Genomic DNA, 13,217 nt, shown 5'->3' with positions numbered 1-13,217 from the left:
GTATAGCAATTATGGGAATCCCTGTGAGTTAGATGGCATCAAAAACAAAGCCACAAGAAAAGGAAGCCATTTTGATGGACGGGGGAATGTCCAGGATATTTATGCCCTCACTTCAGGTTGAATCAATGAAACACCCAAGCAAGATTGAGGCTCATGATGAGGCATGTCATTAAATGTAGACTTGTGATGAAAAGATGAACATCATCACTGCCAGACATTAGATTCTAAGATGCTATTTGAGCACATTGGAGCTAATCAAGGCTCTATTCTTTTTTATTTGTGTTCACAGAACAGCTGATCGCAATGAAAAAACTCAGAGATGCATGATATTTTCTTGAGAAAATATGAACAGAAAATGAATTAGTCAATTGTGAACAGCTGTTGAGTAAAAACAAAATAACTTGACTGACTAGAAAAAGTGCCATTTCTGCAGAAATTGCGTGGGAATGCTGAAAGCTGAATGCTAATAAAAGCTGAATACATGTGGAATCTTTCTGAAATGCTTATAAAGTAAATCGAAAGATAAATCACGTGAAACTGACTAATTATGAGGGCGGCACGGTGGATGGCTGGTTAGCACGTCCGCCTCCCAGTGCAGAGGACGTGAAATCAAGTCCGGGCTTCGGCCTTCGGCCTTCCTGGGTGGAGTTAGCATGTTCTCCCCGTGCTCGTGTGGGTTTTTTCCGGGTGCTCCGGTTTCCTCCCACATTCCAAAGACATGCATGGCAGGTTAATTGAACACTCTAAATTGTCTCAAGGTGTGATTGTGAAGTGGATGGTTGGCCCTGCGATTGGCTGGCAACCAGTTCAGGGTGTACCCCGCCTACTGCCCGAAGCCAGCTGGGATAGGCTCCAACGCCCCCCGTGACCTTTGTGAAGACTAAGTGGTTAAGAAAATGGATGGATGGATAGTTGGATGATAAAAAAAAATAATTGCATTAATCATTTCAGTGAAATTATAATGCATTTCCTGATATGATAGTTGGTATACATGTATATCACTTAGCATAACAGACATGGATTTTAACCTACGACCCCCCAGGTTAGTGGACAATGAACTTTACTGCGACGCTGAGCAGTATCAGACAGCTGATGATGATGATAAGTTGTGTGTACGAAAGTGGGCAAGGAATGGAAATTTCAATGTCTGTTTTATTGAAAATGAATGGGGAAAAGTTGATATTTAACATTAAATTGTGCGAATACTGTAAGTAATGTGGAACCAGACAATATATACCCCGGGAGGCATAGCAAGTTGAAATTTGAACGGTGTAAATCGGAAGTATTACTGTATGTGGGAGTTGTTACACGGCAAAAAAGTGTGGAGAATAAAAATCACAATAACATACAGTATGTGGGAATGCATTCCCACAATCAAATAACCATAGAAGGATTAATTTGGGCTATGATGGTGTGACAAAGCCAATATAACTAATGTCATATTTTCACTTTTCTCTAATGCCCAAAGTTCAACATTTTCACATAAAATTAGAATCAACAGCACTCTTGCTGGTTGTGTGATCAAAAGTGCCACAATTGTTTCAAGACAATCAACAATCAATTCCATACAAATGATTGACACCTCGTAAGCCACGCCGTCTGTCTCTGATTGGTTGTTTTTCTCGGGCATGATGGTTTCTCAAGAGGCACAAGACGGCAGATTTTCCCCCCATAGGTCATAATGACTGTTTTAACAAACATGACCAAAAGTGTGTAATTCTTTAAAATTGCACACTCCCTCATTTACTTGACTAATGCTGCTATTATACCGATGTTTTGTAAGAGATCAATCAATAAAAAAATAGCCGAGTAAAACCTGAACCAAGCTCCAATAAGTCAACTTCCTCAGATTTACTATCATGCATTCACTTGTGCAGTGAAGTACAGAACCCTCAGCTTATCTTGTAGCAACCTTGAAAGGACAGTTAAAAAAATATCCCGAGTTATGGTGAAAGTGAGTAAAGGGATCATATCATAACAGCTTTTCGCCTGTTACTGTATGTTGTCAGACGAGATGGGCCGAGCCTTGAGGCAGCAGGTTCCAGAAGACAGATGTGCGATTTAGGAGTGGTGTATGTGAGCTCTGGATAGACTCCAAAGCAGAGGTGGACATTGAGGGCCGGAGTCCTGCAGGTTTTGCATGTTGCCCGTCTCCAACACAGCTGATATATGATCAGCTCATCAGCAAGCTCTGCATAAGCCTGATAACGATCCTGTTGATTAAAATCAGCTTGTGTTGGAAGTGAGAAACCTCCAAAACCTGCAGGACTCCGGCCCTCGAGGACCGAGATTGCCCACCTCTGCTCCTAAGTATAGCCTGCTAACACCAACATGGGACTCGGGCTAACTACTGAAATTTAGTGGAAACTGTAACTGTTTACAGAGAAGTTGCTTTGTTCCTTAGGTACTGCAATGGGGCCCTTGAGCAAGGCAGCAAAGACCCAACTGCTCACTTATGTGACGCAGTTGATGTTGGACAAGCCATAAATGAGCACTATGAGTTAAATCAATAATTGATTATGAAGCATGTCGTTGTATTATAATAAGCTATCAAATAGTTAAGATTTTTCAGTACAATATAGTAGATCCTCTATAGACAATAGTTTCTGTTGTAATTAAATCCCACAAAACTTAAGAGTTTGAACTGTCTTGAAGCAAACAAGAACAACAAAGACGTGAGATGTGAGAAGAAAATACAGCATGCACCTTTGTGGGGAGTGCACATGTGTGACGCCTGGAAATACTTGCGTGTTAACATTTGGCCAGCTAATGAACATTAAATCAAACTGTTAAGCAGTCAGTCAATAAAGCCCAGCTAGGCAGTGCCAAGGCCAACGCCAATGCCTCGCTTTTGGCCTTAAATGGCGTCCTAGCAAAAAACGAAATCAAGTTTGCAAAGTTGGACACTGGACCTGAAGGATGAACTAGCTTAGCGCTAGCTAGGACGAGGCTAGTACAAAGCAACGGAGCTCTATTTAAAATGGAACCAAAGAGAGAGAAAAAAACATCCGGGGCTTAAATTTGCTTCACCTCATCAACTGTGCAGCGTCACTTTCAAGTGCGAAAATACAAACACTTTGTCTCACCCTCCTTGGCGCACTAAACTGAAAATGAAGCCCTCAAAGTTATATAAATACAACAGTTTGACCCTGGAACAGATTGTAAACAATTCTGAGGCCCTTAGAGGTTCCACTCTTTACTGTGGAGTGTTAAGTCATCTCTGTTCATTGTTTAGATGTGTCATTCTTTTTCTTGTCAGTCAACATATTAAAACAACCCTTGGCACGACATGACTCTCCGCCTGAGCGAATACACATATTCAGTATGTACATACATGCACGCACACTTCATTCACAAGACATGAGCTGAATCACAGCTTCTGTGCACTAACCACATAAGTTCCTTGTTGGTTTGTACACATTTGTTGTTGTCCTTTGACTTTCAGCTAAGTCCCTGTCAGTCAGGGATCGTCACAGCGAGTGCTCGGCACAGTTTTTGCACCCGCACATCGTACGCAACCCACAATGAAGACGCCTCATAATGAGTGATGCTTTCCTCTCTATTATAATTAATGCATATATAATATGGAAGTTTTCAAACATTGTCTTGAAAATTTTTTCTTGTAAATTTCCAGTTTTCCTTTATTAGTTTAGCTGAGAAATTATGGAATACTGTATTTGTACATTATTTTCTGCCATTACGGTTACTAAATATCTAAAACTATTGTAAGAAAGACTACCTGGGCAAAATCACATTTGAGTTATGTGGTGTCCATTTTAACTTGTCAAAGTTAACAAAAATGGTAATTTTTAGTCGTATGGGTTATTTACATTAATGTATGCAACGAAGACATGCAAACTATAAAACATCTCTTTTCACTGTGAAATTTTGGCAAATTGTCAGTCTATTCTATTCTTTCTATATACCGCATTTCAGTTAATTCCCCAAATACCAGTAAGATTTTTCCGACTGTTTTACAACTTAAGAAAAGAACAAAACCCGCCTTGCCATCAAAGATGCAGCAAATGACAATCATGCCAACACTTGTCTCTCTACACCCACCCACTTATCTTGCTTTGCAACATTTTGCAACACGGGAAAACCTATAGTGCATAATGATTAATCATATGTATATTTTCGTTTACAAAATGAGTTTCAGAGTCCAAATCTATGTTTAATACAGAAGCGCACACTACAATGACTCCGGACTAAATAAGATTTTTGTCCTTCTAACCCTTAAGGCTAGGCAGGAAAACAATGACTCACAGTCATCAGCATGTATGCAGTTATGAAGACATATCCCCAAGGTTGATCTAACATCCCTTGTGAACAACGTGCAGCAGACTGGCCCCACAGTCAGTCGCTGGGATGGCTATTACATAACACTGTCTCCCTTACCATCATTCGCTTACAGGGGATGACCTTGAGACAGGAGAGGAAAATAAGCTTGGACAACACAGGTTGATGGTGCACTAGAAACATATATGTTCAATGCGCACTTGTATGAAAGTGTTCGCATTTGCGTGTGTTGTCTGCGTGCAGGATAAGCAAGGGTGCGATCATTATGAAAGAAAATGAGGAGGTGTGGTCAACCTGCACTGGTTGGCAAAAAAGTGGCAGATGGGGTGATGTAGGTTATGGAAAACACTACGTCTCCATTCTCTTCTCACGCGCACACGCACGCACACAGAGTTGCAACTTGCACTTGATTTTGACTGTGTGTAAACGATTTCTAATAATACAGCTGAGCAGTCGTCAAGCATTCTCTTCACTTTAGTTGTTGAATCAGAACAGCGCGATGTGCGAGACGCACTTGTGACAAGAGAATCATCCTCATGCAAAATGTGTGCCCAAAAACTCATACTGTGTGTTCTGTGATCTTTACACCATTGTCGTCTAAACTATCCACTATTATTCCAATGGAAGCAGAGGGAATGACGCACTACATAGCATCAGGCGGGTACACATTAAATAATAACATGTAAATGCGCAAATAAAGATAAGGGTATGGCATTTCCTACCTGGAAAGTCGAGGAGGAAAGTCCGATCTAACGTCTGGAGAGGTCCAAAACTGCGAGGGGAAAAAAAGAAGCGTACTTAGTCGAGCCACAAGCTTGTCTTTTCTTTTTTCCCCCCTCTCGTTTTTTTATTGCGTGTATTGAATTGTAGTTGAGACTGATAGTGAGCGGTGCAGGTACGGGATGCTGCTGCTAAACGCACACTGCCGTGATGCACTGGGCAAGAGGCACGCAGGGGGAGAGATGCGCTTATCTCTATACGTGTGTGTAACTGTGTGTGTGTCGTTAATGTTTCCCTAGGCTGCGCGTGACATGAAATGGCAGACAACAGCCTTTTATCGCACGAACGAGAGACAGCGGCGCGTAAATAATTGGCAAAGTACAACTAACATCGAATGTGACACCCAAATATTTAAGTTAAATTTTAAAAAAAAAAGGTTATACAGTGACATCATTCCTCACCAGTCACCACCAGTTTGGCGCCACGCAAGGTTCTCGACCGGGAAGCTACTTCAAGCTAGATGCTAATTAGTTCAAAGTGGCTTCCTGTTGTCGGCTCCCGGTTAAACAAGCAGGCTGGTTTAAAGGTAGGTGGAGTGGTTGAGTTAGTAAGTATTCTTACTCTTATTCTTTATATATTACGTAAATGAATAAATAATCACAAACAGCAATAAATAAGTCCGGTATTCAGAAACAACTTTGAATAGAATAACGTGTTTGCGTTAGCGTTAGCATGTAAGAGGCTAGTTAGCAATACAGGTCTTTATTTTTTTAAATAATGTACAAAATTTCTCTTATTAGCTAATTTTTTCAACATTTTTGACAAACTATTTAGTTTCATTCTCCACGTTACCAATAGAGAAAATTAGATAAAGCCTACAAATAAACTATTTACGACTAAAATAAAAATTCTCTTCTAAACACTAATGAAAAAAAAGATTATTATATTTTTTAAGGAAAGATAGTTTCTTCCATTTTCTGCTCTGTTTTAAGAGACGTTTTATGAAGATATCACATTAATGACCTTGAAGTAACTGTTTTAAAATGGTCAGGTTACTAGTTTGCTCTTGTTTTGGTTCTGATTATAGAGATTGTATTTGGCTGCTGTTCAGTGTAAGGGTGGATCTAGTCTAGTGGGATATAGGGCTGACGGCCACCCCAAAGTCTTTACAATTTTGGAACTATTTGCCTTATCACCTTTAACAGAAAGCAGTTCTGCATTTATTAAATTTACTGGAAAATACAATATATAGTCGATTACTCAATTAATTATAGTGTGCCTAATAAATTTAAGTCGATCTTTTTTTAAACTGTCCCCTTGCATTTTTTAAATTCTCTGTATGCGGCCCTCAAACAAAAAAGTTTGGACATTATGTCATTATGACATATTGGTAGAAATGCTCCCACTTTAATATAGGTACTTTAGCATCATACATTTGAAATCAACGTAAAATGTCCTGATGTTATAATTCATTTTAATTATTTATAAGGATATGTAAGTGGTTATAAGGCAAGGCAAGGTAGTTTTATTTCTATAGCTTATTTCATACACAAGGCAACCCAATGTGCCTTACACAATTACAGACACAACACCAACAAGCATCAACAAACACAACAGTTGAAGACAATCATGGCTTAGCTTCAAAAAACAGGGGCCTCTTCGGATTCTGGTTTTTGCCTAGGAAATTTCCTTTCCTATCCTATCCAAGTGAGATGACGCTACTTGGAGAATAGGAGCATTCAAATTCTACAAATGTTTAGGAAAGGTTCCTGTATGCCACTTTTAGCAAGGGTTACTTCTCTGACTGACTAGTTGACAAACTACTGCTAAGAAAATTTTCATGTTCAACATTTTAAAATAATAGAAAAAAAAACAAAAAAACAACAACACTCATTTGATAAAAAATAGTATATATATATTTTTTGGGGATCACTAGTGGATAGTCAATGAAAACAAGAAATATACATTCATAACAAAAGAGATGGTGTGGTTCCACACAAACACAAATAAAATTATAAACACCTTTCTATTATTCATTTGAAATTCTAAAATCAACAAAAACATCATCATAGATCCTTCACAAAAACAATTACTCTGTGTATTAAAAAAAAAGAAGTAAATTCTGCAAGTGAGCGACAACAACAGCAATACACGCTGTCGCACGGTATTGTCAGTTAGGAAAAGTGGAGTCAAATTCATGCGAAAACATGTTGTCCTTGCCTATGTTTGAAAGGGACCACCTTTTCATTCCTCCTTTACCCGATGACATAATCCAACAAAGGTCCAGGAAAGGTGGCGTAAAGGTTAGGAGATTTGACTTGCCGAAAAGGCTACAGGTGAACCGTGATTGGTCAATACCTGAGCCCTGAGCAACTGTGATGTCATTTTCAGTAGACAGCAAGTGGCAAAATGGTCGCCCCCTGAGATGGATAAAAATGGGTAGATTTTGCTACTTAACTCATATTCCACAAAGCATTATTAATCAGAATGGCGTGTTTAGACTAGTAGGGGGATTAGTGGGGGCACATGCAATATATTATTTTGTAAAGAACACTTTTGGAATGACTTGCGCTTTAAGGGCAGTTAACAGTTATGTAAAATAAAAAATAGTTTGGTCATGTTGAAATAGCTAACAAAATATCAATATTTTTTCTTTAGTTGATGGAATGGAGATAAATATTTTAAAGTAAGAGTTAAATGTAAACTATTAATTCTTTTCAACAGTATTGTTGCTGCTGACTACATTTTTTGACTTCTCACCCGTCAGTGAATGACAGGTAAGCATTATTGTCTCTTTACTTTGTCTTGGCTATGCAAAATATACCTTTTTTTTGTTTAGTTTTTTTGTTACAGATTTCAGTTAAAAAGCACAAATGGATGTGCACGGAAGTGTGAGCCTTAAAATGGAGACAGAAAGTTCTCTTCCCTCCCCCAAAAGACCAAGGATAGACTATATAGTGACCTTCGACAATACAAGCACAGATGACCTCCCAAATATTTTGACATCCCAAACTGTTGGCTCCCCATCTGTGGCCTTACCCAGAGATGCCGACGTAATATGCACCGAACAAAACAGACACATTCAGGACAAAAAACCTTGTGAACAAATTCACGACACTATATTAACTGCTGGGCCCCAGGCTGAAGACACAACCTCAAACACACTTGAAGTCTGTGTTAGTACTGAAGTGAGTCAACTCCTTCATCTGAAACAATATGATCAACAAGACAAGATCAGCCCAAGCCCATTATCAGGGTCTTACACTTTGGAAGTCTCTACTTCTGAAATGTCAAGTTATCCTGAGTGTCAACACATGAAGAACTCACTTGAAGACAAATCTCTTGCTGATTGCAGCTTACCTTCTAAAAATGGATTGTCAAATGATGCGGAAGTCAGATATCAGTCAGGTTCTCCTTGCGACTCCAACCAACATGAAACTGCTCCGGGTACATGTAGCCAATCTGTCGCATTTGATGACAGGAATCAAAAAGAGGAGGATTTCGCTGATACTATCTTCCAACAGGGAGTGAAACAGGATGAAGGGGAGAAATCTCTCAGTCATATGAAGGAGTTTCAATTATTTGTCTCTCCACCTGATAAGGATGTTCCCGTAATCTTAGCAGGGGATAAAAGAAAAGTGGACATGTGTGATAGTGCTGCTGCGTGTGACAGGGAAACAAATGACCAAGCTAACGATACAGAAAAAAGCGACATCGCCTCTCCCGTTGAATGTGCTGAGGTGTCACTTATCTCTTATCACGCTACACCGGCCAAGTACATTTCAACTGAGACAGAAAACCCTGATGACTTTGGACAGGCAGGAGGAGAGCATAGTGAGACGGCGGCCGAAACAGAGAAGGAAAGAGTTCATCACATGCCAGAGAATCACATGCCTGCGAGTATCAGCATAGAGTCTGCTGAAAAAGATAATGATGCAGATCTTCACAGAGTAAGTGAGTTTACAGTCTGGAGCAAAACTGTCAGAGAAGCTGAAGAGAACTGCTATAACTCTAAGAGCATTGCAGGTGAACAATTACCTCCATCAGTAATGGACTGTGAGCTGGAAATACCTCATCCTCCCACATCTGATGCCGGACCATTGCAGCCGGCTTCAGATCAGACAGTTCAGTCTATTAACCAGTACAGACCTCAGCAGCATGAAGACAAAAAAGAGAACTTGAGTGAGTCATTTTCTGTTCCCTCCTCTGGAACACACAACACATCTGGCTATGAAGACAGCTGTCATCTGACATCAAGTCCTTGCATTAGTCCACAAAGGACGACAAAACCTCTTCCAGCTGGGGATGGAATACATAGCTGTGTTATTGCGGGACATCATTTGGAAGATCAGTCCAGCTGTTTGCCTGTCAGCTGCAACTACCTGAAGGCCCAGCATGTTGAACATTCACTGCCTGGAATCGGCACAAGGGATGAGCCAAAGGAAATCAAAGAAATGACAGGTGAAATAAAACCACATGAGCTGGTTATGCAACAAAATAGTCCGAGCAATGAGGATATGAGTGAACAATCACTCGTGGAGGGCTTAACAGAGGACACCAAACTGACACCAGGAGAGGAAACTGTACATGTCATCACACACCAAAGTTTCCCTGAATACCAACAAACAGCGGAAATGTTGGAGTGTAAAGATGAGCTTTTGCCTTCATTAAGTGATGCTGTTGTACCAGGCCCTCATGAGTTAAGCCCCAGACACCACTCACCAAACCCAGATCGCGTCCTGGCTCAAAACTGCAAGGACAAATTCGCCTCATTGCCATCTGCTTTCGCTATCTACACCCATGTGTCAGGGGGCTTTGACAACTTCCACAAGATTCAACTGTCACCAGATGATGATGAAGCTGTCCAAGGGAACGACTGTCCTCACACCAGCTTAGCCATGCTGCTGATGAAATCCCCACAAAAGGACCACTCTATGCCCAAAAGAGAGGGTCAGCATGTGGAGATGCCAAAGGAGATGGAGCAGGACCAAGTCCATGAGGGAGGTGGTAAAGTTGAGTGTCACATTCAGGACTTAGCCAGTGGAGGTTTTGACACTGAAGCCAACTGTACAAAAGGTTTATCAGAGGAGGACGTTATTGTTTCAGAGTTTTCCAATGATGCTGCTGTACACAACAGTCCACCCCCCTTCCCGATCCAGTGGCCAGAGTTTAAGATGAAAAAAGAATTTGACTTGGTCTTAAAGGAACTAAATGTGTATTTCAATATCTGTAAAAGTGAAATTGCATGTGACAATGGGAAGCCGCCTGAGCTGGGCAATGATGTGCTGTGCAATGAAGTCTCTAAGAGCAAATGTCACAGCAGCAGCCCAGAACTGGCTCTCCACAGAGATTCAGCTTTAGGTAAGTACATTTCTTTTCAATTGAGCTTTTATTCTCAGTGGCCCAAGACTATTTGGAACATTACCTTTGGGGCAGTTATTCAAAGAGCACTGTTGATATAATAACTCATTTTAGTATTCCAATTAACTGGCCACACATTTTTCATTTAAATTTGTTTTGTGTACTGGCCAAACGCCACAGTTGCAGAGAACATCCTGTTCTTTCACAAGTCACACAAGTTGTCAACCTCACTTCATAAAAATAAAATAAAAAATTCAAGTTGTTAGGAATAAGCGGTTAAGAAAATGGATGGATGGAAGTTGGAAGGAGCTACTACTAGGTCTTTGGATGAAACCTGAAGTTAAAATTTTAACCTTATTCTGTACTACGTTATATATTTAAGGCTGACTTTAGACCCTACACACACACAGCAACTTTTAACTTGCTACAGCTGTAACAGCTATTTTAATTAAATTTATTATCTTAAATTGCCACCCATTACAAAAGATACTTTGAGACAGTTTTATAAAATTGCGTTTTTGTGTCTTATTTTCATTTAGGTCCCGATGAAAACCACAGTGTGGAAATATGTGTAACAGATCCAGACGCTTGTTGTATAACCAGCCATGGAGGTGAACAGGAAGTGCCCATTGGCTGCCATGTGTCCCCAGAAGGAGCAAGTCTTGCTGCAGCGAAACACAGAGGTTAATTTTCATTTTTTTTTATCTTGTGGAGAAACACAAAGGTTGATTTTCATTTTTTTTTTTAACTCCTGCTTCACAAAATCTAAAAGTCTCACTTGTTTCAAAGGTGATCTATTTTAAAAGGTCTGTTTGGACAAAAAAATTATAATGATAATTTTGTAACCTCTTGTCAGCATTCAGAGGTTTATTTCCCATCCTTGGTTACCTGCAGAAAAACGATAACACTGGTATGAATAGAGGCACATTGTATGAGCAGGAACAGATAACAAATAAAATAGGATTAGCCACTCATCCCTGGCTGTGTCTCACTTTCAATATGTCGCTGCCAGAAACCCATCAGACAGAGCTAAAAAGGACAACGTGGTCACCATCCTTCATGCGTCTACCTCTCATGCAGTCACAAAGCCACAGTGAGTCCGTGATCACAATCTTAATTCAAAGGTGGTCATAATTGTTACTATCAGAATGATGGATTTCCTCTTTGAAAAGTTCAATTCAGTATGTGTTTTCCAAAACCATTCGAAGTTTTTTAATCTTGAGATAATGGAATTACTATACATGTGTTAATTTCCTATACTGCATATCCTGCTAGGGTAAGGTAACCACTTACCAGGTTTTTTAAATAAAAGACGAGAACACTATGATTTTGCTGAAAATCAAATGCAGTATACAATAGTGAAGAAAGACAAAAAAGAAAAGAAAAAAAGAATGGAAGATTTTAAGGTGGCTGAGACATGGCAACACATTTTAGACAGGAATAGGTTAGGGTTTCAAGAGATTCTCAACTCAACTCCACTCAATTTTATTTATACAGCATTTTAAAATAACCAGGACTTCAAACACAAAGCTCCAAACCGTTAACCTGGGACACCAGGGGCCTCATGTATGAAGGGTGCGTACACACAAAATTATTGATTATCTTATCATGCATCGTAATCATTCCCACCCGCAAGCCCTGTTTATACTAATTTGCATATTTATGTACGGGCGTGGAGAGGAAGGAGTCTGGTACTGTAACATTTCCGCATTGATTGAGATGTATGAAAGGAATGTGCTTGGAGTCGTACGTACGCACAGATTCGTACATCTGGATTTTTTTATGCGTGCGACGCTTTCTGGATATGGATGTACGGCGTGTTTCAGTATGAAAGCCACGCAATTCTTAGTACATGAGGACCCTGGTCACCATATGTTAGGGTAACAGGGAAGCTAGAATATATAAAATAACTGCTGCCTTGCTTCTAATTTTCTTCTCTCTTAACACTCGCTGACAAGGCTGGTCCTTCTGCAGGGGTGGCCAAGTTCGGTCCTCGAGAGCCACTATCCAGCCTGTTTTCCATGTCTTCCTCCTTCAGCGCAGCTGATTCTAATGATCTGCTCATCAGCAGGCTTTGCAGAAGCCTGACAACGACCCTGATCATGAATCAGGTGTGTTAGTGGAGAGAAACATGGAAAACAGGCTGGATAGTGGCTCTCGAGGACCGAACTTGGCCACCCCTGATTCTATTGGAATGGTCCCAAAAAAGGTGTAGAAAACTCCAAATACAGATCCACAATTAAGGTTCAAAGTAACTATTAAGAATAGTATGCTGAGAGCAGCAGGAAACTCTTAATGACAGTAAAAGTATAGACGTCCTCAAGCACATTTACAGTACATGCAATAAAACAATTGCAAACCTTGAATGGCCGATTCATCCTGTTAACGTTGTGCTTTTGTGGACAGCACCATTGTTGGAGGCCAAGAGACTGCAGCCCTTGACGACGTGCACACGGCCAATCCGACTTGGACTGTCCAAAAGAGCCAAACCCAAACCCCTGCACCGTTTCCACCCATACATATGAATCACAAATGAGAAGGGTGAGAGAAGAGTTCTCATATGTTCACAGGGACTATTTCCGAGTTGTAGTCCATTGCTCATTTTGTAGTTGTGTGAGTGTTACAGTAAGTTTGTTTTTCACACATTTGCATGAATACTCTTCGATGATTCTGATACACAACACCAACTATTACTGCATGTTTTTAATATTGTTCCAGATATTTATTCTTGTTAATAATTCCAACTATTACTGCCTGTTTTTAATATTGTTCCAGATATTTATTCTTGTTAATAATTCTTTTGAACCGTTATTGTGGCTTAAAAATGTCTCTCTTGT

General features: G+C 40.0%; 2 protein-coding genes across 4 annotated transcripts in view; one reads left to right on the top strand and one right to left on the bottom strand.

Moving 5' to 3' along the window:
* vsnl1a (visinin-like 1a) overlaps window positions 1-5,261 on the bottom strand; it is a 27,037-nt gene extending 21,776 nt beyond the window's left edge. Inside the window, exon 1 of the mRNA XM_077552355.1 lies at window positions 5,022-5,261. The gene's annotated coding sequence lies outside the window, so the exon portion shown is untranslated. The remainder of the gene's footprint in view (window positions 1-5,021) is intronic.
* LOC144039233 (uncharacterized) lies at window positions 5,239-13,217 on the top strand. Of its 3 annotated transcripts, none has more exons than XM_077552352.1 (6): window positions 5,239-5,605; window positions 7,744-7,796; window positions 7,873-10,380; window positions 10,920-11,063; window positions 11,393-11,473; window positions 12,787-13,217. In XM_077552352.1, the coding sequence occupies exons 3-6, from the start codon at window positions 7,893-7,895 to the stop codon at window positions 12,903-12,905; spliced, it is 2,832 nt and encodes a 943-aa protein (XP_077408478.1). In that variant the 5' UTR covers window positions 5,239-5,605; window positions 7,744-7,796; window positions 7,873-7,892; the 3' UTR covers window positions 12,906-13,217. The 3 variants fall into 3 exon arrangements, with proteins under 3 accessions (XP_077408478.1, XP_077408477.1, XP_077408480.1); XM_077552351.1 differs by having other exon boundaries at window positions 7,859-10,380; XM_077552354.1 differs by lacking the exon at window positions 11,393-11,473 and having other exon boundaries at window positions 7,859-10,380.

The sequence above is a fragment of the Vanacampus margaritifer genome, chromosome 19 (assembly GCF_051991255.1).
Source record: "Vanacampus margaritifer isolate UIUO_Vmar chromosome 19, RoL_Vmar_1.0, whole genome shotgun sequence".
NCBI lineage: Eukaryota > Metazoa > Chordata > Actinopteri > Syngnathiformes > Syngnathidae > Vanacampus > Vanacampus margaritifer.
The sequence above is the reverse complement of the archived record's forward strand: the minus strand, read 5'-3'. Positions and strand labels throughout refer to the sequence as shown.

What these genes read in the sequence shown, in the direction of transcription:
- LOC144039233 (XM_077552352.1), top strand. Translation starts at nt 7,893, where the DNA reads ATGGATGTGCACGGAAGTGTGAGCCTTAAAATGGAGACAGAAAGTTCT. An exon ending in CCACAGAGATTCAGCTTTAG is followed by an intron (nt 10,381 to 10,919) that starts GTAAGTACATTT and finishes ATTTTCATTTAG; the next exon opens with GTCCCGATGAAAACCACAGT. An exon ending in TGCTGCAGCGAAACACAGAG is followed by an intron (nt 11,064 to 11,392) that starts GTTAATTTTCAT and finishes TGTCGCTGCCAG; the next exon opens with AAACCCATCAGACAGAGCTA.